The sequence below is a fragment of the Sus scrofa genome, chromosome 9 (assembly GCF_000003025.6).
Source record: "Sus scrofa isolate TJ Tabasco breed Duroc chromosome 9, Sscrofa11.1, whole genome shotgun sequence".
NCBI classification, from domain to species: Eukaryota; Metazoa; Chordata; class Mammalia; order Artiodactyla; family Suidae; genus Sus; species Sus scrofa.
In genome coordinates, this window is record NC_010451.4 from 102,984,585 (window position 1) to 103,008,292 (window position 23,708).

Here is a 23,708-nt window from a genome sequence, read left to right on the forward strand (position 1 = left end):
ACCTGGAGTTCCCATCATGGCTCAGTGGAACTGAATCTGACTAGCATCCATGAAGATGCAGGTTTGATATCTGGCCTTGCTCAGTGGGTTAAGAATCCAGCATTGCCGTGAGCTGTGGTGTATGTAGATCATGGATGTGGCTCAGATCCCGCGTTCCTGTGTCTCTGGTGTTCGATAGCAGCTACAGCTCTGATTTGACCCTAGCCTGCGAACCTCCATATGCTGCAGGTGCAGCCTTAAAAAGACAAGAAAGAAAGAAAAAGAGAGAGAGAGAAAGAAGGAAGGAAGGAAGGAAGGAAGGAAGGAAGGAAAGGAAGGAAGGAAAGAAAGAAAGAAAAGAAAGAAAAGAAAAGGAAAGAAAGAAAGAAAGAAAGAAAGAAAGAAAGAAAGAAAGAAAGAAAGAAAGAAAAAGAAAAAAAAAGATTTTCAAGAACTTCCCCTCTTTTTTCTGATCTAGCTTCAGTTGGCTGCCCTACCTGAGGCAAGCCTGGGCCTAATGGGAGTGCCTATATTACAAGTTACAGTTGTTGTTTTTCATTTCATTTTAACACATACATCCTTACATCAGAAACCATCTTTCTCCTCAGGCCTCAAGTGACCAGATCTCATGGTTCTGCTCATGCCAAGGCTGCTTAAGAAAGTTCTTCTGTGAAATATATTGCTTAGAACACATTATACCCTTTGCACTTTGATAATATTAATTCTTAGTATTCTTTTTTCCAACCTGCAGAAAAGAACCTGACCTTCAGGGATTGGTCAAGAATTTTCATTTCACAGCTTACTTAATCAGGTCAGTTAAAAATATTTGCACATTTTCACTTTCAGTCAGTAGGGGAAAAAAAAACAATGAAGCAGATAACTGCTTTCTATCTAAAAACTTGCAGGATTGCTACCTGGTACCTTCTATTTTTTATAAATTGCTTATTTTCCCAACTATTACTTCATTGGAAACATTTTGTATATTGAGGAAATAGGCTTTAGCCTGTAGCAGTCATCAGAATACCTTACTCTGAGCTCTAGATCTTAGTCAAATAACAACTGTCAAACAAATAGCATTGGAAGAGATGGGGCTCTTAGGGTAACTGTTAGTATCTCAGTGAGCTAGTTTAATCTGATTATTTTCTTAACCTCTAGGGTGATTTGATTGGAAATATTTTGAGAGAGGAGTAGAGGAAGAGCTAGTGATTATTCTATGAGGAACAGAATTAAGGCTTTGGGTATCTGCATGGTCAAGGAAAGGAAAGTGATCAAAATAGAAGGGCTGCTGGAGAAGGAATATGAAACCACAAAGACCTTTTTGGAGGGAGTTTCCCTTGGTTCAGCTCAAAACGTTGGTGTAAATTATGTAAAAAAAAAAAAAAAAAAAAAAGTAAAATGAAACTTCCTAACTCTGAAAGCCACCATGTATGAGGAATGCCATAGTGACATATTCTATTTCCTCAGAAAGTAGTTCTCAAAGCTTTTCATATTCAAGTACATACTTACTTGGAAATAAGTCTGCAGTATTGCATCTTTAGGATCCGGAGCTGTTTGCAGCCCATCTGAATGTCTTCGAGCATTTTATCAGTGAGCAGGATACAGCCAGAAATATCCAAAATGTGCAGGTAATGGCATTTTGCTGATAATATCTCCATTGCCGAGTCACTAATCTGAACACACAGCCAGAGAAACTATTGATTATTCTCCATCCAAGGGGAGAATAGTGTATTGGTTAATTTGGGATGCTATAACAAAATATCATAGACTAGATGGTTTAAAGAGCATACATTATTTCTCACAGTTCTAGCATCTAAGAAGTCCAAGATCGAGTTGCCTACAGATGTAATTTCTAATGAGGGCCCTCTTCCTGGTTTGCAGGTGGCTGCCTTCTTGCTCTAGTCTCACATAGCAGAGAGGCTCTAGTTTCTTCCTGTTCTTTAAGGACATTAATCCCATCATGGGGGCTCTACCCTCATGATCTTAATCTAAACCTACTTACCTCCCAAAGCATTACCTCCTAAAACTGTCACACCAGGGATGAGGGTTTCAACATACGAATTTTGGAAGGACATATATATTCAGTCCATAACAAATAGAATCAGTACCCTGGCAGATTGTCTTTAACTAGCTTGTCACACTGTTAGTGATTTAAGTCTATTTCCAGAACAGTAAAATGTATGTTTCTAGTGGCACCAATAGAATTTGTGATCTTGCTGTTATACTTATTTTAGAGATCTCTGGTTTGGATGGGAAACTTCATAAAAATTTCCTTAGTAATACCTGTTATACCAACATAAGCAACTTATAAAATGCTGCAGTAATGAGATTTAACCTTAAACTTAAAATCCACTCTAAGGCATCATCAATTCAAGAGAAATAATTTTAATTATATATATATATAATTTTAATTATATATATATGTATATATAATATATATATATATATAAACCTGGAGACAGGATCAAATTGCTATAAGAAGGGATCTGGACATCTCTGATGGTTTGTGTATGGAATAATATGTTCTGAAAAGGGACAAGTAGGTGAGCCAGATGTTTGTAGGCAGCAGGCGAAAGAAGAGCAGAGCCACAGAGACTACATGAATTTCACTCTGAGAATTTCTGCTGAGGGCTCCAGCATCTAGAGAGTTTGCCCAGATGTTCTGCAGAGGTAATTCAACTCCACTTCTTAAATTACTTCACTTACTCAAGGTCTAGCTTTTGAATTTATAGCTGAACTGAGACCTGCTGCATAATCAACAGGATTACTCTTCCCAAAAGAATTTTTTTCCAACTGGACTTAATTTATTATTTTAAATGTTTGGACATTCTGAAAAACATACCATGAGGCTTAGCTCTTGTTTTTAACATAAAGTTGAGAGAAATATGCAGAAAAACCCTTCAATTTGAAATGTATACTTTTTATGTTTGGAAAAATAGATGTCATTGTCTAAGCATGCCCTGTTTCCAGAACACGCTCAGGACCAAGCTTGGAGAGCCTGCAGTTTAACACTGCAGCTGATTCTCGCAAAAATGCCTTCAGACATTCTTGCTATACTATGTGGGTCTCTGAGGATCTGATGTCATTGCGGAAGGGTGGGGGAGCCCTTAGAATTGTAGAGAAAAGGAAAGACAATGAGATGATGGAAAAATCCCGACAGAGCTCAGAGTACTAGGTTTTATTGATACTGGGGGAACTGAAAAGGAGCCACCATTTCCTGTTGATCAATGACTGGGGTGATATTGTTGGGATGTACAGGGGTTGAAAATTGGAAGTGGAGATGACTGGCCATGTTCCTAACTCTCAGATACACGGTTGTGATCTCAGTCCTATTGAGCAGATTATTTTTACCCATTTTAGAGCTAAGTAGGATGAGGTCACAGTACTTCTCACTGACCTTGGAGGCAAGATGGTTGCAAGGAAAGGCTGACCTTCCAGGAGGTGGATAAGATGACTGTTCAAGATTGACCCATGGGCTTTTGGGAAACCTAGCTCAGAAGGATGAGCCAAACACTAATGTGTTTTATGGCTCATCAGAAACAATGGAGCTGGAATATAATAGGCCAGACCATGGCCTTATGACTTCTGATGCTGTGTGGAGTGTTCAGATTGGCCTACGTTGTGGTCCCTACATCTTCCAAATCACGATACTCAGATCACCTGCATAGATGGTCAAGCTAAATCCTTCTTCTCCTTCGCCTTGAGATTCTGAACTAATCTACTCCCCTTTTTCTCAGCTTGGATCTTTAATGAAGAGTAATTCATTTCATTATAGCTTATTTGTGTAATATCCTCCTTAGTTTCTAGGCTTCAAGACAGTATCCACTGCACAATTTACAGCAAGAGCTCTCTCGGTTTCCCCTTATCAAAAAACAAACCAAAGTAAAACAAAATGAAAAAAAAAAAATCCTTTGCCTCAATTCCTGTGCTCATTGGAGTCTTTCTTTTTCTCATCTCCTGCTTCCCTCTCTTATTAGTAGAGCCATTTGAAAGCCTGTTCGCCATCTGTGCCTGCTTTACTGCCACAGCAATTCCCAGTGAGCCACGTGTTGCCCATGTGTCTGTGTGTCTGTGTGCAGTGAAATTAAGGACCCTGAGAACTTGACTGCCCACACTGCAGAGGGTTCATGGCCAGAGATGCTCATGTCCTGAATTCCTTGACCCAGCTCATTTCTAGAGCCAGATGATGCTGACCAGAAACACCTGGTTTCCTCTTTTTAAACAAGTACACTTTTGAGCAAAAAGATTTTTGCTGTGAATTTTCTAAGTTAATTTTGTCATGATTTACCATATCTTTCCCACCACTGCCTGCTCCTCCTTATTGCAGCACAATTAAGGATGGAGGAATCATTATTTTAATCTACCCACTAAACAACTTTTACCCAGACTAAACAACTGAGAAACTGAATTTTTAGACTAGCTAAAATGCAGGGCGGAGTTCTCGTTGTAGCACAGCAGAAATGAATCTGACTAGGAACCATGAGGTTGGCAGGTTCGATCGCTGGCCTCACTCAGTGGGTTAAGGATCTGGTGTTGCCATGAGCTGTAGTGTAGGTTACAGGCACGGCTCAGATGTGGCGTTGCTGTGGCTGTGGCATAAGCCAGCAGCTATAGCTCCGATTGGACTCCTTGCCTGGGAACTTCCATATGATGCGGGTGTGGCCCTAAAAAAAAGCCAAAAAAAAAAAAAAATGCGGAGCATTTTAAAGTTAAGGTGATGCTTAGTAAATCTAAACCCATTGGTGTGTGCAACAGAAGAAGACAAGGTAGTTAATCACCTTGCAATTTCTGAGGATTTTTTTTTTTAGATTTTTTTTTAGTTTTCTTTCCTCTGAGTATTTTGCTTCTTCTAAGGTTTTCCTATTAATTTGTTTTGGTCTTTATATTCCACTTTAGAGGCTCTTCTCTTATATCTGGTTTCTTATGTCCTTGACTGTCTGCTCATGATTAATAGTGGAGAGCTAAGAGCTGATTGGAAGGTCTGATTGCATGATGTGGGCCTTCTCCACATTAAACTTCAGAGGTGTAAATGGGTTATTTGTTGGGAAATCCACAAAATGTCACTATTTTTTGGTCTTTCATCTTGGGCTAGTCAGTATCCCCAGAAAAGAGGCTTCTAATCTCCTGCCTGGAGGGAAAGATCTGGCAGCCAAATTCTGAATGCTGTGTTGGAAAGGTGCTGAGTATCTCTGCATTCAGCAATTAGTCACTTAATTCCTGTTGTCACTTTGGTACCGAAGCTCTCAATTACACATGATGTCCCCAAGCCTGACAACCTTCTGTTTGTTATCTGTAGAGCAGATAATAGAGAGATTTCGCTCCCCTCCAGAGGATATTTAACAATATCGGGAGACTTTTTTTTTTACTGTTACAGCTGGAGTTGTGGGGGGCTGGGTGCTACTGACATATAGTGGATAGGGAGCAAAGATGCTATTAAACATCCTGGTGCACAGAACAATCCCCACTATAAAGAACAATCTTGTCCAAAATATCAGTAATGCCAAGGTTGAGAAATATGGCTCTAGGAAATATATCTGAGATCTTGTGAGAGTAGGAAGGAGCAGTTGCTTAGAGGTATGGAGTAGAGGAGGAGATATGAGGATCTATCTACTTCTCAAGAACTTTTAACCCAGTCTTCCTTATTTTAGCCACCCTCCTAACCCAGTTGCAGTGTACTCAGTATTGCCAAGTTTGCAGATTATGCTGTAAATCCATTTTTTCCCCTGCTTTCTGTGCTATTGGCTTAGGATTCAAAGTCTGCTAAATAAGTCCATTTACTTTCAAGTTTCCAAAATTCTGTTGTACTAGTTTTCTCTACTGTTTTCCCTATCAATATGGCCCCTTACCCTTCTTCTGTAGTTCTAGAAGGGTTTTAAGAAGGAAGAAAATTGTATGTATACATTCATTCTGCCATATTAATGCAGAACTAGAGGTCTCTATTTCTTGGCATAGTGATATGTTGGTACAGTAAGAGAAAAGAAAGTAAGTTACAATGTATTTTGGAAAGTACGATTCTAGTCTTTAAAAAACAAGACAAAGCACAAAATGTCTGTAACTAGTTCTAATATCTGTACATAGAAAAGAACTCTAGAGGAATAAATATAAAATGCCAGCAGTAATTATGTCTGGATGGTGGTATGACTTCAAATTTTTACTTTCTCCTTCATGCTTTTATAGTTTGTTCAAAGATTTTATAATGAGTATATATTCTTTCAAAGATGGATGTCAAGAAAAATTATCAGAGACTTGAAAATAAGACAAAAGATGATTGTATATCCTTTCAGTGTCTTACTGGAACATTGTTTTAACAGGCCCACCTGAGAAATTTTATAAGGAACTATGCCTTTTTGTTTGACATTCTATTTCCTATTGATTAGGGCCCAAACTCTGTTTGTTATATTTTTGTCCAGGAAAGATGCAAAGTATTTCTGTCTGGTAGAAATTAAACCTCCAAGGTTGTGGATTTATTACCTTGTAGGATATTAACCAATTTGGATTTAACCTAGCAATCACAATTCAGCATTCTTTCTTCAGTTACTGTAAATACTCAGTTTGATCAAACGCTTTGTAAACTAGCTTAACCATTTTGCTGGTTCTCTCATTAATGAATTAAATAAATACTTGGCGCATTTTTATACTTATACAAGAACTGTTTTTTTAACTTTTTGAAAATTCTACTTTGACACAAATGAAATCATAAAGATCGTTCCAATTTGGGGAAAGAAGAAAAATCTAATGGATACTTCAAACATGGCAAAGAAAACAAGTTCTATGATGACTGTAACCCCTGATTGCTGCCCCGCCTGAGTTCTTTGGCAGTGCTTCAATTCGAAATGTCTGAGCTCTGACTCTTGCACCTACCTTTGGACAGCCAGCAATGCTGAGAGATGTGAGGTTAATACAGTAAATGGCCAGTGCTTTAATAATTTCATCTGACAGCTGGGGGCAATAGGAGACATCCAAGTGTTCCAAGATCATTGAGCCTTTACAGAATGCCTGCAAAAAATTCCACAGTCAAAAGATTTTTTTCTTTTGCTTAGTTATTCAAATGAGCGTACATCTAGAGCCATCTTATCCATGGCAGTGTGCTTGGTATGCATTTCCATTCCTGAAATACAGAAGTGTTACATTTTGTTGCAAAAAAAAAAAAAAAAAGGCCAGTTTAGCACAGTAGATTAGACTACGACTGTGGCATCAGAAATAGTGGGTTTAGAAGCCTTGCTGTGCCTCTCTGAGTCACAGTGTCTCCTTGGGTAAAATGTGAATGATAACACCCATATCAAAGCACAGTTGTGCAGATTATATCAAATAACATATATACCTAATACAGTTTCTAGAACAAAGCAGATGGTCTAGTTAGCCATAAAATTTTATAAACAGTGTAATTTCAGAGGCAGTATAGCATGTTGGTTAATTCTTGGCATGTAGTAAGCACTCAATAAGTATTAACTTATTGAAATTTGCATATGATACCAGTGAAAATAAAGATGAAAGCTAAAAGAAATTGGTTATTTAAACCTAAATCATAATCTTTTTCTGACTACAAAAACCCACAATGTTTCCTCTTACCTCTGATCTTGCACAGAACTTGTCTTTTTCAACTGATGCAGCATTATAGTGCTTGACTCATTCTGTTTTGTGGCTTACTTTATATGGAGATCTGTTTCCTCTAGCAACTAAGTGATGTCAAACTGGAAACAGATTGCTAGGAGATGCTAAGGTCCCTGTCACAGTGTTTGGAGATAATCAAGCACAGATAACTGGGCATACCTGGTGTTGTAAAGAGGGAAATCTGGTTTTAAAGGATTGGAATTGGTGGTCTTGAATCTCAGCTCAGAGATTCAAAAAGTTTTTTTAATAAGAATGCAGTAAGTCTCTCAGAGGTTCTGCCTGGAATGCTGCTATTTTTTAGACCCCTTTCACAAGGATTTTATTTAGAACACAATAGGTTCTCAATACATACTAGTTGGCTGCTCACTCCCTTATGAGTGTCTTTAAGGAGATGAAGAATTCTGTTTTAATAATACAGGAATTCTTATGCTGAAAGGATAGGATAACATTGATTTCTACTTAGAGAATGGATAGAGTTCAAGGAACCAGGGAGAATTTAAAGCAAGAAGGAATATTTAAACTATAAGAATAATTTATTTAAAGATGAGACAAGCTTCCAAGGGAGATTCAAGGCTCTTAGTGTCTGCGAATTCTTTTTAGTAGCATCCGTTAATGTCTTAGACTGCTTGAATCAGTTCTGCTTTAAGCCTTTTTTAAAGCTCTGATATTCTTTGAAGTTCAGCTTTCTCAGAGATTTTAAAGAATAACTTATAGGAGTTCCCGCTGTGGCTCAGTTGTTAATGAATCCAACTAGGAACCATGAGGTTGCGGGTTCGATCCCTGCCCTTGCTCAGTGGGTTAAGGATCCGGTGTTGCCATGAGCTGTGGTGTAGGTTGCAGACGCGGCTCGGATCCCACGTTGCTGTGGTTCTGGCGTAGGCCGGTGGCTACAGCTCGGAATCGACCCCTAGCCTGGGAACCTTCATATGCCGCGAGAGCGGCCCAAGAAATGGCAAAAAGACAAAACAAAACAAACAAATAAAAAAGAATAACTTATAAAAACGACCACAAGGGCTATGATACATTCATGGTAGCATGCTCATTCATGGAAAATCTGGGCAGAAAGATGGGTCTGAGGCTTTATACTTGGCATAAATCCACTGCAGATTTGAGAAATAAGTCAGAACTTTTCCTCTCATAGAATTCACATTCCCCTTTAGAGACATGTAAGTTATATTAAGTACTTAAGTCTGCAGGCATGTTTCAACATAATCACTCATGAAATTCCAATTCCCCCCTACTGATAAGATTATTATGTACTCTTCTGGCTACAGTGCTGCAGAATCACACATATATCAATGCTCTGGATTTTCTTTTCTGGGAAAATGCTAGACTGAGCTTTTCCAAAGTAAAAATCTTTCATAGTGAAAATGGAGAGAAAATGCAAAAAATTATCAAGTTTGGCTTCCATCCCATGTATCAACAAATTTTGCTGTGGGTTAACAATCTTGAAAACAATTCCAAATCCCTTACTGAGTTAAATTTCTTCTCTGTTTCTTTTGAGCTGAACCACAATGTGGAGGCTTAATGATTTTATTCCTAAATTGGGTATGTAGAAGAAACTGAGTTTCATTCACTTTTACTGACTGTCACAATAATGACAAAGTACTTAAGTACTTCTTAAATACTCTGCCAAAATCCTGATTTAAACCACCTTGCCAAGTGGCAGCTCCCAGTCTTAAAAAAACCTCACCTCATTCTGCATACTTATAACACCATCTCTTGACTATTTGCCTCATTAAGTTCTGAGTAATCCTGAACTTTACAGTGTGGGGAGAGGGGCTTTTAATCCTGAACTTTGTAGCAGGGCGTAGGGGGGAGCTTTCCTGTTGATAATTCTAGAAAAATTTTGTGTTATTGAGAATCATTTTCTAGGAGTTCCCGTTGTGGCTCAGCAGTAACGAACCCAACTAAAATCCATGAGAACTCAGGTTCAATCCCTGACTTCACTCAGTGGTTTAAGGATCCAGCGTTGCAGATGCAGCTGGGATTCCCACGTTGCTGCGGCTGTGGTGTAGGCCAGCAGCTACAGCTCCAGTTTGATCCCTAGCCTGGGAACTTCCATATGCAGCAGGTACAGCCCTAAAAATAATAAAAAGACAACAAAAAAAGAACAATTTTCTAAACTAAAAATAGATTCACCATATAATCCAGCAATCCCGTTCTGAACAAAACTATAATTCAAAAAGATACATGCACCTGTATGTTAATAGTAGCACTCTTCACAGCAGCCAAGACATGGAGACAACCTAAATGTCCATCTACAAATGAATGGATTAAGAAGATATGGTACATATATACATGGAATACTACTCAGCCATTAAAGAAGAATGAAATAATGCCATTCATGGCAACATGAATGCAACTAGAAATTCTCATAATAACTTCTTTGGAGAAATGTCTATTCAGGTCTTTTTCCCATTTTTCCATTGATTGATTGGTTTTTTTGCTGTTGAGTTGTATAAGTTGCTTATATATTCTAGAGATGAAGCCCTTGTCCATTGCATCATTTGAAACTATTTTCTCCCATTCTGTAAGTTGTCTTTTTGTTTTCTTTTTGGTTTCCTTTGCTGTGCAAAAGCTTTTCAGTTTGATGAGGTCCCACGGGTTTATTTTTGCTCTAATTTCTATTGCTTTGGGAGACTGACCTGAGAAAATATTCATGACATTGATGTCAGAGAGTGTTTTGCCTATGTTTTCTTCTAGGAGTTTGATGGTGTCCTGTCGTATATTTAAGTCTTTCAGCCATTTGGAGTTTATTTTTGTGCATGGTGTGAGGGTGTGTTCTAGTTTCATTGCTCTGCATGCAGCTGTCCAGGTTTCCCAGCAATGCTTGCTGAATAGACTTTCTTTTTCCCATTTTATGTTCTTGCCTCCCTTGTCAAAGATTAAACACATGAAAAAATGCTCAACATCGCTGGTTATAAGAGAAATGCAAATCAAAACTACCATGAGATACCACCTCACACCAGTCAGAATGGCCATCATTAATAAATCCACAAATAACAAGTGCTGGAGGGGCTGTGGAGAAAAGGGAACCCTCCTGCACTGCTGGTTGGAATGGAAACTGGTACAGCCACTATGGAGAACAGTTTGGAGATACCTTAGAAATCTATACATAGAACTTCCATATGACCCCGCAATCCCACTCTTGGGCATCTATCCGGACAAAACTCTACTTAAAAGAGACACATGCACCCGCATGTTCATTGCAGCACTATTCACAATAGCCAGGACATGGAAACAATCCAAATGTCCATCGACAGATGATTGGATTCGGAAGAGGTGGTATATATACACAATGGAATACTACTCAGCCATAAAAAAGGATGACATAATGCCATTTGCAGCAACATGGATGGAACTAGAGAATCTCATCCTGAGTGAAATGAGCCAGAAAGACAAAGACAAATACCATATGATATCACTTATAACTGGAATCTAGTATCCAGCACAAATGAACATCTCCTCAGAAAAGAAAATCATGGACTTGGAGAAGAGACTTGTGGCTGCCTGATGGGAGAGGGAGGGATGGGAGGGATCGGGAGCTTGGGCTTATCAGACACAACTTAGAACAGATTTACAAGAGATCCTGCTAAATAGCATTGAGAACTAGGTCTAGATACTCATGTTGCAACAGAAGAAAGGGTGGGGGGAAAAATGTAATTGTAATGTATACATGTAAGGATAACCTGACCCCCTTGCTGTACAGTGGGAAAATAAAAGAAAAAAAAATTCTTATAATAAGTGAAGTCAGAAAGAGAAAGACAAATACTGTAGGATATCACTTACAAGTGGAATCTAAAATATGGCACAAATGAATCTGTCTACAAAACAGAAGCAGACTCTCATGGACTAGAGAACAAACTTGCGTTTGCCAAGGGGGAGAGGGGACCGAGTGGGATGGACTGGGAGTTTGGGATTAGTAGATGTGAACTATTACATTTAGAATGAATAAACAACAAGTTTCTACTGTGTAGCACAGGGAACTATATCCAGTCTCCTGGATAGACCATGATGGGAAATAATATAGAAAAAGAATGTAAAAAAAAAAATGGCCAGTAGTTCCCATTGTGGCTCAGCAGGTTGTAAACCCAACTAGTATCCACAAGGATGTAGGTTCAATCCCTTGACTTGCTCAGCAGGTTAAGGATCTGGCATTCCTGTGAGCTATGGCATAGGTTGCAGATGCAGCTTGGATCGCACATTGCTGTGGCTGTAGTATAGGCTGGCGGCTGCAGCTCTGACTTGACCCCTAGCCTGAGAACTTCCGTATGCTGCAGGTGCGGCCCTAAAAAGAAAAGAAAAAAATAATAATAACAAAAACAGAAAACAAACAAACAAAAAACAGCTGAGGTGCTTGCTGAAGGCAAAGGGAATACAGAATGGTAGTGGGATAAGGCGGTTATAAACACCAGCTATGACCATGTGACCAGTTACAGAAACAAGGACTATAATTTTCATGAGCATATAATTCTAAGTTATAAACTGAAGTCAAAACTACAGTTTCTTGGGCATATACATATGTGTGTATATATATATCCCACAGGGTATAGAACTCCACTCCATCAAAGATAGCCTTGTTTGCACTTGGCATCAGAGCATGCGGAGCAGTTGTGACCTAGGCATACTGAGCTGGGAAACCTGGGCCTTGGCACCACCCACACACTGCTGGTGAGATGCCCCTCCTGCATTCCCATTCTCCCTGCCAGGGAAGCCAGGCTGAGCGCAGCCTAGCTAAGGCCCAGCGTTAGAGGAATATGCTGCTTTTAAATATGGAGAAGACTGAAAGGGAGAAGGGGTGAGGCCAGGGCCCAAAACAAACATTTCCAAAGATACTTTCATGATGAAATTACTTACCAAATTATATGGTGATTTGAGGGAATAAGCCTTACTTAGCTCAAAGCCAGGCAAACTATAGCTTACTCCTTGAAGTTTTCCCCAATTCCTCCCTCTGGAAGTAATGCCTTTCCCAAATTCCTATAGCTTTAATTTTTTTAGTCTTTCTCACTTTTTACTCATAGCTATTTACATGATTGTCTTGTCTTCTGCATGGACTGTAGCTTCTTGAGGGCAGAAACCATGTCTGAATTATTTTGTGGCCCCAATGTCTGGTATGCAAATGAAATTCAAGTTGAGTATCCAGAGGGATTGAAAAATGCCCCTCAGCCCAGGAGTAGGGAGAATGAGCTCCCATAGACCACTCTTAAAACACTAAGCCCAGTCCTTCTTCGCACTCTGTTCAATAACTGCCAGAGGCTTGAGGAGAGTAGTTAAGAGGACAGAGTCTGGGGTCCACTAGCCTGAGTTCAAATCCTGTGGCTTAGAAGCTCTGTGTCTCTAGATAAATTATCCAACTTCTTGATGTCTCAACAATCTCATCTGCAACATGGAAACAACATGGTTCCTTAATAGGGCACCCACTACATAGAGTAGTTACGGGGATTAAGTGAGTTAATGTGAATAAAGCAGTTGAACAGTGCCTGGAATACAGGAAGCAGCCATTAAATAATAGCTAGTTCTGTTATTCATATCTACTGATTCTCTATGGCTCTGATTGCCAAATTTTTAAAATCACACCATAATAAAAATATTTTGAGCATATACTTTTAATAAATTTATATATTAATGTATTTATAAATTATATAGATATACCACTATTAAAAATATATTATAAGGCCTTATAAGAACAGAAATAAAATATATGAGATAAAAATAAATTTAATAAGTGATAATATTATCTTGTCACACTGAAATATATTGTCTTGTTTACTTATCAGAGTAAAGTCTGTCTCTGGAGAAGCCTACTCAACAGCACACTTTTAGTTGTCAGTAAACCTTGACTTACTGGAAAACAAATCTCGAGTATTGGTAAAAATAAGGGAATTACTTTTAAAATATAAGATGTGACATGTACATAAAAGGATGTCAAGTATAAGAAAATTAAAAACAGGGTAAGTGACTGAAAGAGAATGTATATTGGAAAGAACACCAAGAAAATACCAAAACAATGTATCTTTGAATTATAATTTATAATTAGGATTTATTAAAATACTAGAATTTTATCTACCAAAAAAAAAAAAAAAAAAGAGAGCACCATGATTGGACTACCCAAAAGTCAATTAGGTATTTTTCTGTGGCTTGTCCACACTTTTTCCATTTTAAAAAAATAAGTTAATAAATGGGTGTCCAGCAACCCAAATTATCTGGTACTCCAGGGGCCTCTGTGGACAGGAAAGGCAGGGAAATTACTTAAGCTGTAATGATCAGCTTTAAAAAGTTGATGGGCTTCTTTTTGCACAACCAGCCACTCGGCTTGTTCTCTTTCTTACTCTTTCCCGAGAAAATGACAACTCAGAACTTTTACTCTAAGGACAAAGACACAGTATCCTCCTATGACCTCTTCCATTTAAGAATCTCTGGGAAGTAATGAGTTCATCAACCATCATTGCTGATTTGGTCTCCCATTTTGGTGCATAATGGAATAGAGATGATTTAATCATGGGAGGTTACTGGTCCAGTAGAAAAACAAAGGGCCTGGAATCTAAAATTGCATCTTTGATCTTCTGCAAGTTACTTAACCTCATTTCATCATCTATAATAGGGAAATGGAAACAACTATCTATCTTACAGTTTTATTAGAAGATGGAAAGAAAATGTGTACTCCAAAAGCCCTTAGCAGACATAACACCCTGTATAAATGCTGGCTTTTGTCTATCAGCTGTGGTGTCCGAGAAATCCTGGACTCACCACCTTTAGCATTCTGGAGGCTTGGGGATGAGGAAATATTGTGCACAAAATTTAACTGGAAGTTGACAGAGAGGATTATTAGAAGTCATAACAGAGAAAATCATAGCTCCTATGAGACATGCCACAGGTACCCAATTCATGACAGGTGAGAGACAGTGAGCCCAGGCACACTGCATAGAAAGAGAAATCAAAAATTGATCAGCCATATAGGTTTAAGAAGCAAAAACTCATTCTGTTGTAGAAAAGTGGGATTCTGATGTTTATTTTTTCCTGCATTTTTATGTTTGCCTTCAGACAATCTGACAGGTTTTGTTTAACTTTTGGCAAGTTTTATCTTACGTAGAATAAACTAATATTCCAGGGCAACTTAAATTGGGATAAGCCTCCACAGGATTATTTTCCTTTTAACATATTCTCTTATAGCTCTTTTCTGTGGATGCTCAACATGAAAATAACAGATGTGCACATTCATTTAGCTCCTCCATCAGCACTTTGGTTGTTGGAGAATGGTTCTTCCCAGTGAGAGTAGGCAAAAAGCCAGGACTTGTGTGGGGTGTTCTCAGTTTCAGCTATTTATCAGCCAGGAAAACATGGTACCCATGGCTTCATTATCCCTTGGAACTGTAGAGACTGTGGGAAAATGACAAGCTGTCAAATCCCACATCCTTTGAAGTCTGCCAAATGTCTAATTGTATTGAATTGCCTCTGCAGTTGGAAACACACTAGTGTGAGGAGCAATGGAGAATTCTGATCTTATTTCTTTTGTTTATAGCTTTTGAAGAGAGGATCATGAAGGTTGGCATTTTGTCTGTGACTCAGTTGATTCCAGGTGCTTTAGGTCTCTAAGAGTATTTTGTTCTATTATAAATTCTAGGAGACCATTCTTGGCATAGGTAGCCATGAAGCATCAATTTCTATAACAAAGCTCTTATTTATTCCAGGTTTTGTGGAAGTTGCTTTTTCCACAAGCTATCAAATACCCCCTTCTTAATTCTACTAGAGGGATTCCTTAGTTCCTTCTCCTTAGATCCTGTAAAATGATTCTGAACCTGGGACCTTCTGGGATCTTCATCATAGACAATTTAGCCAGTTACTTCCTAATAGTAACCTGCAGTAGTGGATGAGTTAAAGCATTTTCCTGAGCAGTATGGCCAGGAGATAAAGTGTCCAGACTTCTGGTTGTCCCATCTCCTCAAATGCAGGAAATTTCAGAGCTTCCACTGCACCAAAGGCAAAGGATTAAGGCCATTTTGGAAATGAATCCTCTGTTGCTTCCCTTGAAAGTCATAAACATAACTGTATCCCTGGGGAGGAGGTGGAGTTATTGAAATCTCATGCTTTGACAATTATTGAATGATTTAATCTTGGAAACCAAATAGAAATCAATGTTGGTTTTAAAAAAGTTGTTTCTGGGTGAAGCCAACACATCTAATCCATCTTTGGCATTATAAATCGGTATGTGTCAAAGGTCACTAAGATCAATTTTGGTTTAGTACTATGGGTGGAATCTATGAACTGATGAGAATGAATGATGAGAATCTTGCATAAACAACCTTTTGTAACTAGTCAGAAAGTTTAGTAATTCAAAGTAGAAGATCAGAAAAGAGTCCCTGGAGAGTAATTTGGTTCTTGCTTTTAGGGAAAGAATGAATCCAACATGATGATTAGGACAAGAATCCAGCTCTTTTTACACTCTAGAGAGAACCATCCAGAACATGCTGGCCATAGGCCATTCTCGAGGAGGAGGAGTCAAGATAGGACTGCTTGGAAATGAGGTGAGCATTCCTAGGCCTTTCCAAACAGAATCTCCATGTTAATTAGTCATAAGGGTTTCACTTCTGTAGCACTGGTGGTCCAGAATACAGGACTAAGAACCCTGAACCCTCCAGGGCCCACTTGGACTCAACCTGGAGCAGACTCACATATTTTGAACCACTCAACATTCCTGAGTCAGGCTGAGAGCCAAATGAACAACCATGGGTCTTGCTCTGCTGTTCTCCCAGCTATGAAGTAGCTTGTGATTTGCTCCATATGGCCATACTTCCGCAGCCCCTTATTCCTTGATCTGTCCTTTCTCCTTCCTTTCTATTTGTAAATCAAGATAAATCTGTTTAAACTAAAGGTCAATTACAAAGTGAAATAAAAATTAATAACCGTAGGGGGAGAGGGAGAGAGTGGGATGGATTGGGAGCTTGGGGTTAAAAGATGCAAACTATTGCTTTTGGAATGGATTAGCAATGAGATCCTGCTGTGTAGCACTGAGAACTATGTCTAGTCACTTTGATGGAGCATGATAATGGGAGAAAAAAGAATGTGTACATGTATGTATAACTGGGTCACCATGCTGTACAGTAGAAAAAAATGTATTGGGTAAATCATAAAAAATTTTGAAAAAATTAATAACACAAGAGCAAGGATAAAAGAGATAAAAACACACTGAAGATTAAAGGAGAAAACGAACTTGTTATCTTAAGTGTCTAAGCAGTTATATTGAGGGTCTCAAAAAAGAAGGGCCCCTAAGAGAACAGGAAGGGAAGTAAAGGTTCTAGCATCTCAACTGCTGCTTGTACCTCAAAACAGAAGTCAGATACCTTTGTCATATCAGAGACTGTGACATTAACCTAGGCTATAACTAGACTCTTAAAATTAATTACTGGTGCCATTTGTGAGATCTCAGTAAACCAGCTTATAAAGAATATAAACTATAAGCTAGACAGAAAAGACACAAGAGAGTAGATGAGACTGAACCATTACCACGTGCCTCTTATTTCTCTTATATAGTTCTAAATACTACCTGCTCCACTCTCGTTGCAGGGTTTCGAAAAATATCCATCTCTGTAAGAGATATTTTTTCATTAAAAAAAAAATAAGAGGAGACCATGTTTGGCCTTGAAGAACAATGACAGTTGTCTATGTCTGAATCTCACTGCCACCAACCCATAAAATCTACAGAGAAAACAAATAAAACTACACAGTACCCATACACTCATAATTCCTAGGAGATAGACAACACCTCAGCCTTCAAATTACCTATAAGTAGAGTATAAACAGAAATAAACTCCAACAGAGCTCCCTTAGCCTTCCTACAGCCACATGGTAGAGAGAGTAGGAGAGGGGATGTTTAAAAGACTGTCTTAAGAGTAGAGGGGTAACTAATACAACATTGTAAATCAACTCTACTTAAGTTTAAAAAAATTTAGAAAAAAGTAGAGGGGTGAAGAGAGCTTAGAGGAAGCACTGACAAAATCACTCACAAAAAAAAGAAAGTGCAACAATACATGCCAAAATAACTGAATAGGACTTAGTAGTTCATAGCCCTGTATACCTGACTTGACTATGGAAAAGGGCTTGAAGATGAGGGTACCACAGACCTCCCAGGCAGCCAAGTCAGATGCATGGATATCATCTTTAACCATATTTTTACCCTTGTCACATCCAAACTATCACTAGTTCCATGGATTTTTCTATGTAGATATTTATTCTCCAATTCATTCCTTTCTCCTGCTGTTCCGGCTGCCACCCTCTCTCTCTCTCCTGGACTATAACAAAAACTTCAACTTAAATTTCTGCTTTTAATCATGACAGCTGTTCTTTCTCCCCTCTGCTCTTCAATCTGTCTTCTGTACTGCTTGTTAAAGTGATTTTTTTCAGCAGATAAGCCTTCCCTGGCATTTCCACGCTGAATTAGATATCTCAACTGAATCCTTCCATAGCTTCCTTTTCCACAGAATAATGGCTAGAATTGTCATTCTGGAATTAGACATTTTATACCCTAGCTCACGTGATTGCTTGTTTCATGACTTGGGGCAAGATTCTTAACCTCTTTGAACCTTAGCGTTCTTATCTATAAAATACAATTAAAGGTATTACCTTCCTCATAAGGTAGGTAATTAATATACAGAAAATACTTACAGTAGTGCCTGGCAATGTAGTAGGTGCTAAATTAATGTTAGCTAACAATCACTACATAGTATTGGATTTTACTGTTTATAAGTCTCCTTATCCCACTAGACCCAGCCTCAACATTCTTTAAAAATTTTAGAGTGATTTCTGTTTTCAGACAACAAACATTATCTCATTGTCCACTCTATAGAAAGTCCAGCCCATCCAGTTCAAGTATTTTCAGCTTGGTCACTAAGCAAGTTGTCACGTTTTCAAAAAATTAATTAATCTGAATGAAACAGCCTGAATATTGTCTTACATGAAGGCGTGGAATTCTTCATCTAAGTTGACTTAGTTATCTTTGGGTTTTTTTTTTTCCAATTTCGTCATTGCAAATAATATTCTGCAAATAACGTACTAAGGAGGCTTAAGGTCTTTCTGAATAGACATGACAAAAGTACCTGAACTTTGGGTCAGCCACAGGTCCCATCTATATGAACACAGCCAGTGCACTGGGCTACACACTGCAGAGAGCTCAAAGAGAGCAAACTGCCACAGGTGCCATGCTTACCAACAATGACTGCCTACTTGCCCAGCTCACCTTTAGCTCTCTGCTCTTGGCTTCTGACCCCTTCAGTTCCTGACTTCATTCCTGTGCTCTCAAGGTCTAATTCAGAGCCTATATCACATTTGTCATCCATTTTGGGTGCTACTGATTCAGTGAGCATCCAGGGACCCAAAAGTAATGTTCCAGACTTCCAGTTTCCAGTGTCATAGGAGTCTGAAACTTGTCACTCCCATCCTGAAAATAAGAAAAAAGCTGAGCAGACTGGAAATCAACAACTCTTTTTAGATCTGTCAGATAATTGAAGTCATAAAACAAACCACTACACTGAAAATTGTAGAGACAGGCAAATACAGAGAATCAAGGCTTAGTATGAGTGAGTGAAAACGTGTGGCTGGAGCCAGTACCAGTAGGAACATTGAAAGGATAATTGACTAACTGCTGGAGACTAAAAGTGGAGTAGCCTGAAAGAAAAATTCCTGGTGGCCCAGCCTGAGGTGGACCTCCATACTTTCATGAGTTTTACCTTCAGGACACCAAGTTCTAAGAGTGAAGATACAAGGGGAGAGGTAAACCATTGTGAATAATGCTTTGGAAGTATGCAAGGCTGGTTCAGATTTCAAAAGTCAATTACTGTAATTCATCACATCAGTAGGCTAAGGAAGAAAAAATCTTACGATCATGTCAGTAATCACATTTGACAAAATCCAACCCCCATTCCTGATAAGCACTCTCTGCAAACTAGGAATAGAGGGGAGCTTCCCTCAAGTTGATAAAGAACATTTACAGAAAACCAGCTAACATCATACTTAATGGAACAAAACCAGAAGCTTTGCTCCTGTGATAGGGAATAAGGCAAGGAGGTCCTCTCTTACCACTCCTGTTTTACATCATACTGGAAATCCTAACTAATTCAAAAAGATAAGAAAAAGAAAAGGTATATACAGATTGAGAAAGAAGGAAAAAACTGCCTTTGTTTGCAGTGGTATGATTATTAAGTAGAAAATCCTAAAGAATCAACAAAGAGCCAAAACAAACCAAAAAACACACCAACTAGAGGAACTAATAAGTAATTATAACAAAGTTTCAGGATATAAAATTAAAATGAATGTTCCATATGCCTATTTTGGCCCTGTGGACCTTCTTCCTCCAAGATTTGACTACTCTTAACACATCCATGGGTGAGCAGTAAGAGGGCTTTAGCAGAGAGGTCTGTATTTGTGGTATGCGAACATGATTTATACTGTTATGAGATGTAACAGTAGTAGATATGGAATCAGGCTGAGTAAAATTGAAAAAAAAAAATCTTTTCCGGGGCTGGGCACATATAAGTTGCCATAAGCAGAAGGGTAAATAAAATGCCTAAGTGTGCAAATCAATATGGTCATTATTATACCAAATTAACAGGAATGTTGGAAAGTATATTTAAAATCATAATTCCAGTGAAAAACAATGATCCATTTTCTTTTTACCTTGTGTATTCTCTTAAATCATTCTCAAAAATAATAGCAATTAAATATGAGGTAGTGTCATAGAATTGTTAAATACTCTAACACACGTATATTTATTTAGTCAGTTATAATTAAGATGCCACTAAAAAATGCATTGGTTCATTCACAGAAGTAAAAATTAGTAAATTATGTCTTCTGAGAGCATATTCCAAACTATCTCCTTACCATAAGTAAAGGGCCCTTGCAATTTACATAGACATTTAATTTTTAAAATTAAGGTGTAAACAAAAATATAATTCTTGAATAAACTATTTTTTATTTGCCTTGAATATTGACCATCATTTATTTGGTGTTAGCCTAGAAATAAACAATATAGCTTCTCAGGAGTTCCTGCTGTGGCACAGTGGAAATGAATCTGACTAGTATCCATGATACCTGGCCTCGCTCAGTGGGTTGGGGATCTGGAGTTGCCGTGAGCTGGGATGTAGGCCACAGACGGCTTGGATCCCGCGTTGCTGTGGCTGTGGTGTAGGCTGGCAGCTGTAGCTCCCATTCAACCCCTAGCCTGGGAACTTCCATATGCCATGGGTTGGCCCTAAAAAGCAAAAACAAATAAATAAATTAATAATAAAGCATCTCTATACGCAATCTAGACATAGCTAATATCCATACACATTGACATATGCATGTAATCTAACAACCAAGATGTGTATGTATGTTTAGTTTACACACATATACTAGACAATTAGGTATGTACTTATGTACTTACATGTAATCTTATATAATCTAACATATGCTGAAACTTGTAAATAATTTGCACACATATGCTACACATATAAATTTACATATATATTTACATGTGAACACACATAGGCACAGTTTTCATTACATACACATGTAACTAAACCTGATTTTCTCCTCTCTTAACTACCTTAACCTACAACACTGAAATAATAAAAAAAAAAAAATTGTCAATCTAAAAGGGTTTCACTTACAGATAACCTGCATAAAGAAAAACATACACATTCGCATATATTGATATTGCACTAATGTATTTACAGCATACTTCATTTCCTAAAAAAGGGAATGGGAAATATAAGCCAGCTTAAGGGAATGTAAAAAGCAACTAGAGTAAATAACTGTGTTTATTCCCTTAGTTCTAGCCAAAGAATAAGACAGAACTTCCAATTTATTTGTATTGTAATATCCCAGCTAAACCAATTCTTTTGCCAAACTTGACAGTCTGTTATTTAAATTCACAAAATGCTCAAGGAAACTTTCTTGAGAAATACTCAATTATGACTGTATCAAACATTACTTCCAAAATGAGTTTATCGTTCAAGAACACCAAATTTTAGTTTAACGTGATTACTAAATGTCTAATGTTCTCAGAAAAAACTAAAGTTGGAGAAAATAATTAAAACCAGATCCTAAAAAGTCAATACATCTGATGCTCCAGATATTCAAACTGCATGTGCTGTGGTTTCCAGTAAAACTAAAATGAGGTAATTTTTTATTTATATTATATTCATGACTCTTGCAAAACCCAACCAGGGTAAAAATGCTTATCTCCTCCTTTTTCTCATTAAATCATTATGCAGTTTTCAATGTCTTATGCTGAAAAGAGAATATCCTATAGTTGCCTTCTCTAAGTAATAAGAAAAGAATTCCTCTCTGACATCAACATCATGAATATTTTCTCAGGTCAGTCTCCCAAAGCAATAGAAATAAGAGCAAAAATAAACCCATGGGACCTAATCAAACTGAGAAGCTTTTGCACAGCAAAAGAAACCCAAAAGAAAACAAAAAGACAACTTTCAGAATGGGAGAAAATAGTTTCAAATGATGCAACGGACAAGGGCTTCATCTCTAGAATATATAAGCAACTTATACAACTCAACAGCAAAAAAGCCAATCAACCAATGGAAAAATGGGCAAAAGACCTGAATAGACTGTTCTCCAAGGAAGATATACAGATGGCCAGCAAATACATGAGAAAATGCTCAACATCGCTGATTATAAGAGAAATGCAAATCAGAACTACCTTGAGATACCACCTCACACCAGTCAGAATGGCCATCATTAATAAATCCACAAATAACAAGTGCTGGAGGGGCTGTGGAGAAAAGGGAACCCTCCTGCACTGTTGGTGGGAATGTAAACTGGTACAGCCACTATGGAGAACAGTTTGGAGATAACCTTGGAAATCTATACATAGAACTTCCATATGACCCCGCAATCCCACTCTTGGGCATCTATCCGGACAAAACTCTACTTAAAAGAGACACATGCACCCGCATGTTCATTGCAGCACTATTCACAATAGCCAGGACATGGAAACAACCCAGATGTCCATCAACAGATGACTGGATTCGGAAGAAGTGGTATATATACACAATGGAATACTACTCAGCCATAAAAAAAGGATGACATGATGCCATTTGCAGCAACATGGATGGAACTAGAGAATCTCATACTGAGTGAAATGAGTCAGAAAGACAAAGACAAATACCATATGATATCACTTATAACTGGAATCTAATATCCAGCACAAATGAACATCTCCACAGAAAAGAAAATCATGGACTTGGAGAAGAGACTTGTGGCTGCCTGATGGGAGAGGGAGGGAGTGGGAGGGATTGGGACCTTGGGCTTACCAGACACAACTTAGAATAGATTTAAAAGGAGATCCTGCTGAGTAGCATTGAGAACTATGTTTAAATACTCATATTGCAACAGAACAAAGGGTGGGGGAAAAAATGTATACATGTAAGGATAACTTGATCCCCTTGCTATACAGTGGGAAAAAAATAAAATAAAAAAATTTTAAAAAAAGAATTCCTGATAGATGAAGGATAATCTAAACATCTTAGTTTAATCACCCTAGTTTATTCCCTTCCCCTTCTTTTGTAAATCCAGATAAGGAATTGTAAAATTGGCTTATGTGTCATTCCCTCTTCCCCCTTCTTTGCTTTCTCTCACGCTCTCCTCTCTCTCCCCCAAAAGCTGGGAGGAGAAAAAGAGGGATAATGAGAAAGAGAAAAATATTTTTTCCTTAACTTGAATGGAACATTTTATCTCATGCACCTGATAAAGACTTTTGTATTTCCATGCCCCTGTCTTCTGTGTTTCTTATTTTCTCTTTTAGATCACTGAAAATAAATACATAGCAATTTTTAAAAGTTTACTTTTTTTAAAAGCTATGCCAAACTTAGCTATATGATCCCATAGTTAGCATATGAGTAAATGCTTTCATCTAAAATCTCATAGCACTTAAAAGCAGTATGATTTTTAGGCTCCATAGGGTGAAAGTAAAAAGGCCTGGAGCCCACAGATTCAAAGGTAAATGGTATGAAGCACTGGCTTCCTGATACTTAGACTCATATTTTGGTCAGCACTCTCTTATCCAAAGAAGCATTTTAAAATTAATAGGTGATGGGAGTCCCTATTGTGGCTCAGAGGTTAACAAACCC

At 38.0% G+C, this 23,708-nt stretch overlaps 2 protein-coding genes across 3 annotated transcripts in view; one reads left to right on the plus strand and one right to left on the minus strand.

The window, feature by feature from the left end:
* FAM185A (family with sequence similarity 185 member A) overlaps positions 1-16,518 on the plus strand; it is an 81,160-nt gene extending 64,642 nt beyond the window's left edge. Inside the window, exons 8-10 of one of the 2 annotated variants that reach the window (XR_002347078.1) lie at positions 731-790; positions 1,518-1,604; positions 15,977-16,518. Coding sequence is in view for 1 of the 2 variants with exons in the window: in XM_021102563.1 (XP_020958222.1) it covers positions 731-786 (56 nt within the window). In the remaining variant the exon portion in view is untranslated. Of the gene's footprint in view, positions 1-730; positions 1,370-1,517; positions 1,605-15,976 lie in introns of those variants that run through there. The other variant, XM_021102563.1, reaches the window with a different exon arrangement.
* Positions 1-23,708, minus strand: part of FBXL13 (F-box and leucine rich repeat protein 13) — a 202,393-nt gene that overhangs the window by 7,598 nt on the left and 171,087 nt on the right. Inside the window, exons 19-20 of the mRNA XM_013979811.2 lie at positions 6,838-6,972; positions 1,486-1,649 (exon numbers count right to left, since the gene is read on the minus strand). Coding sequence (XP_013835265.2) covers positions 1,486-1,649; positions 6,838-6,972 — 299 coding nt within the window. The remainder of the gene's footprint in view (positions 1-1,485; positions 1,650-6,837; positions 6,973-23,708) is intronic.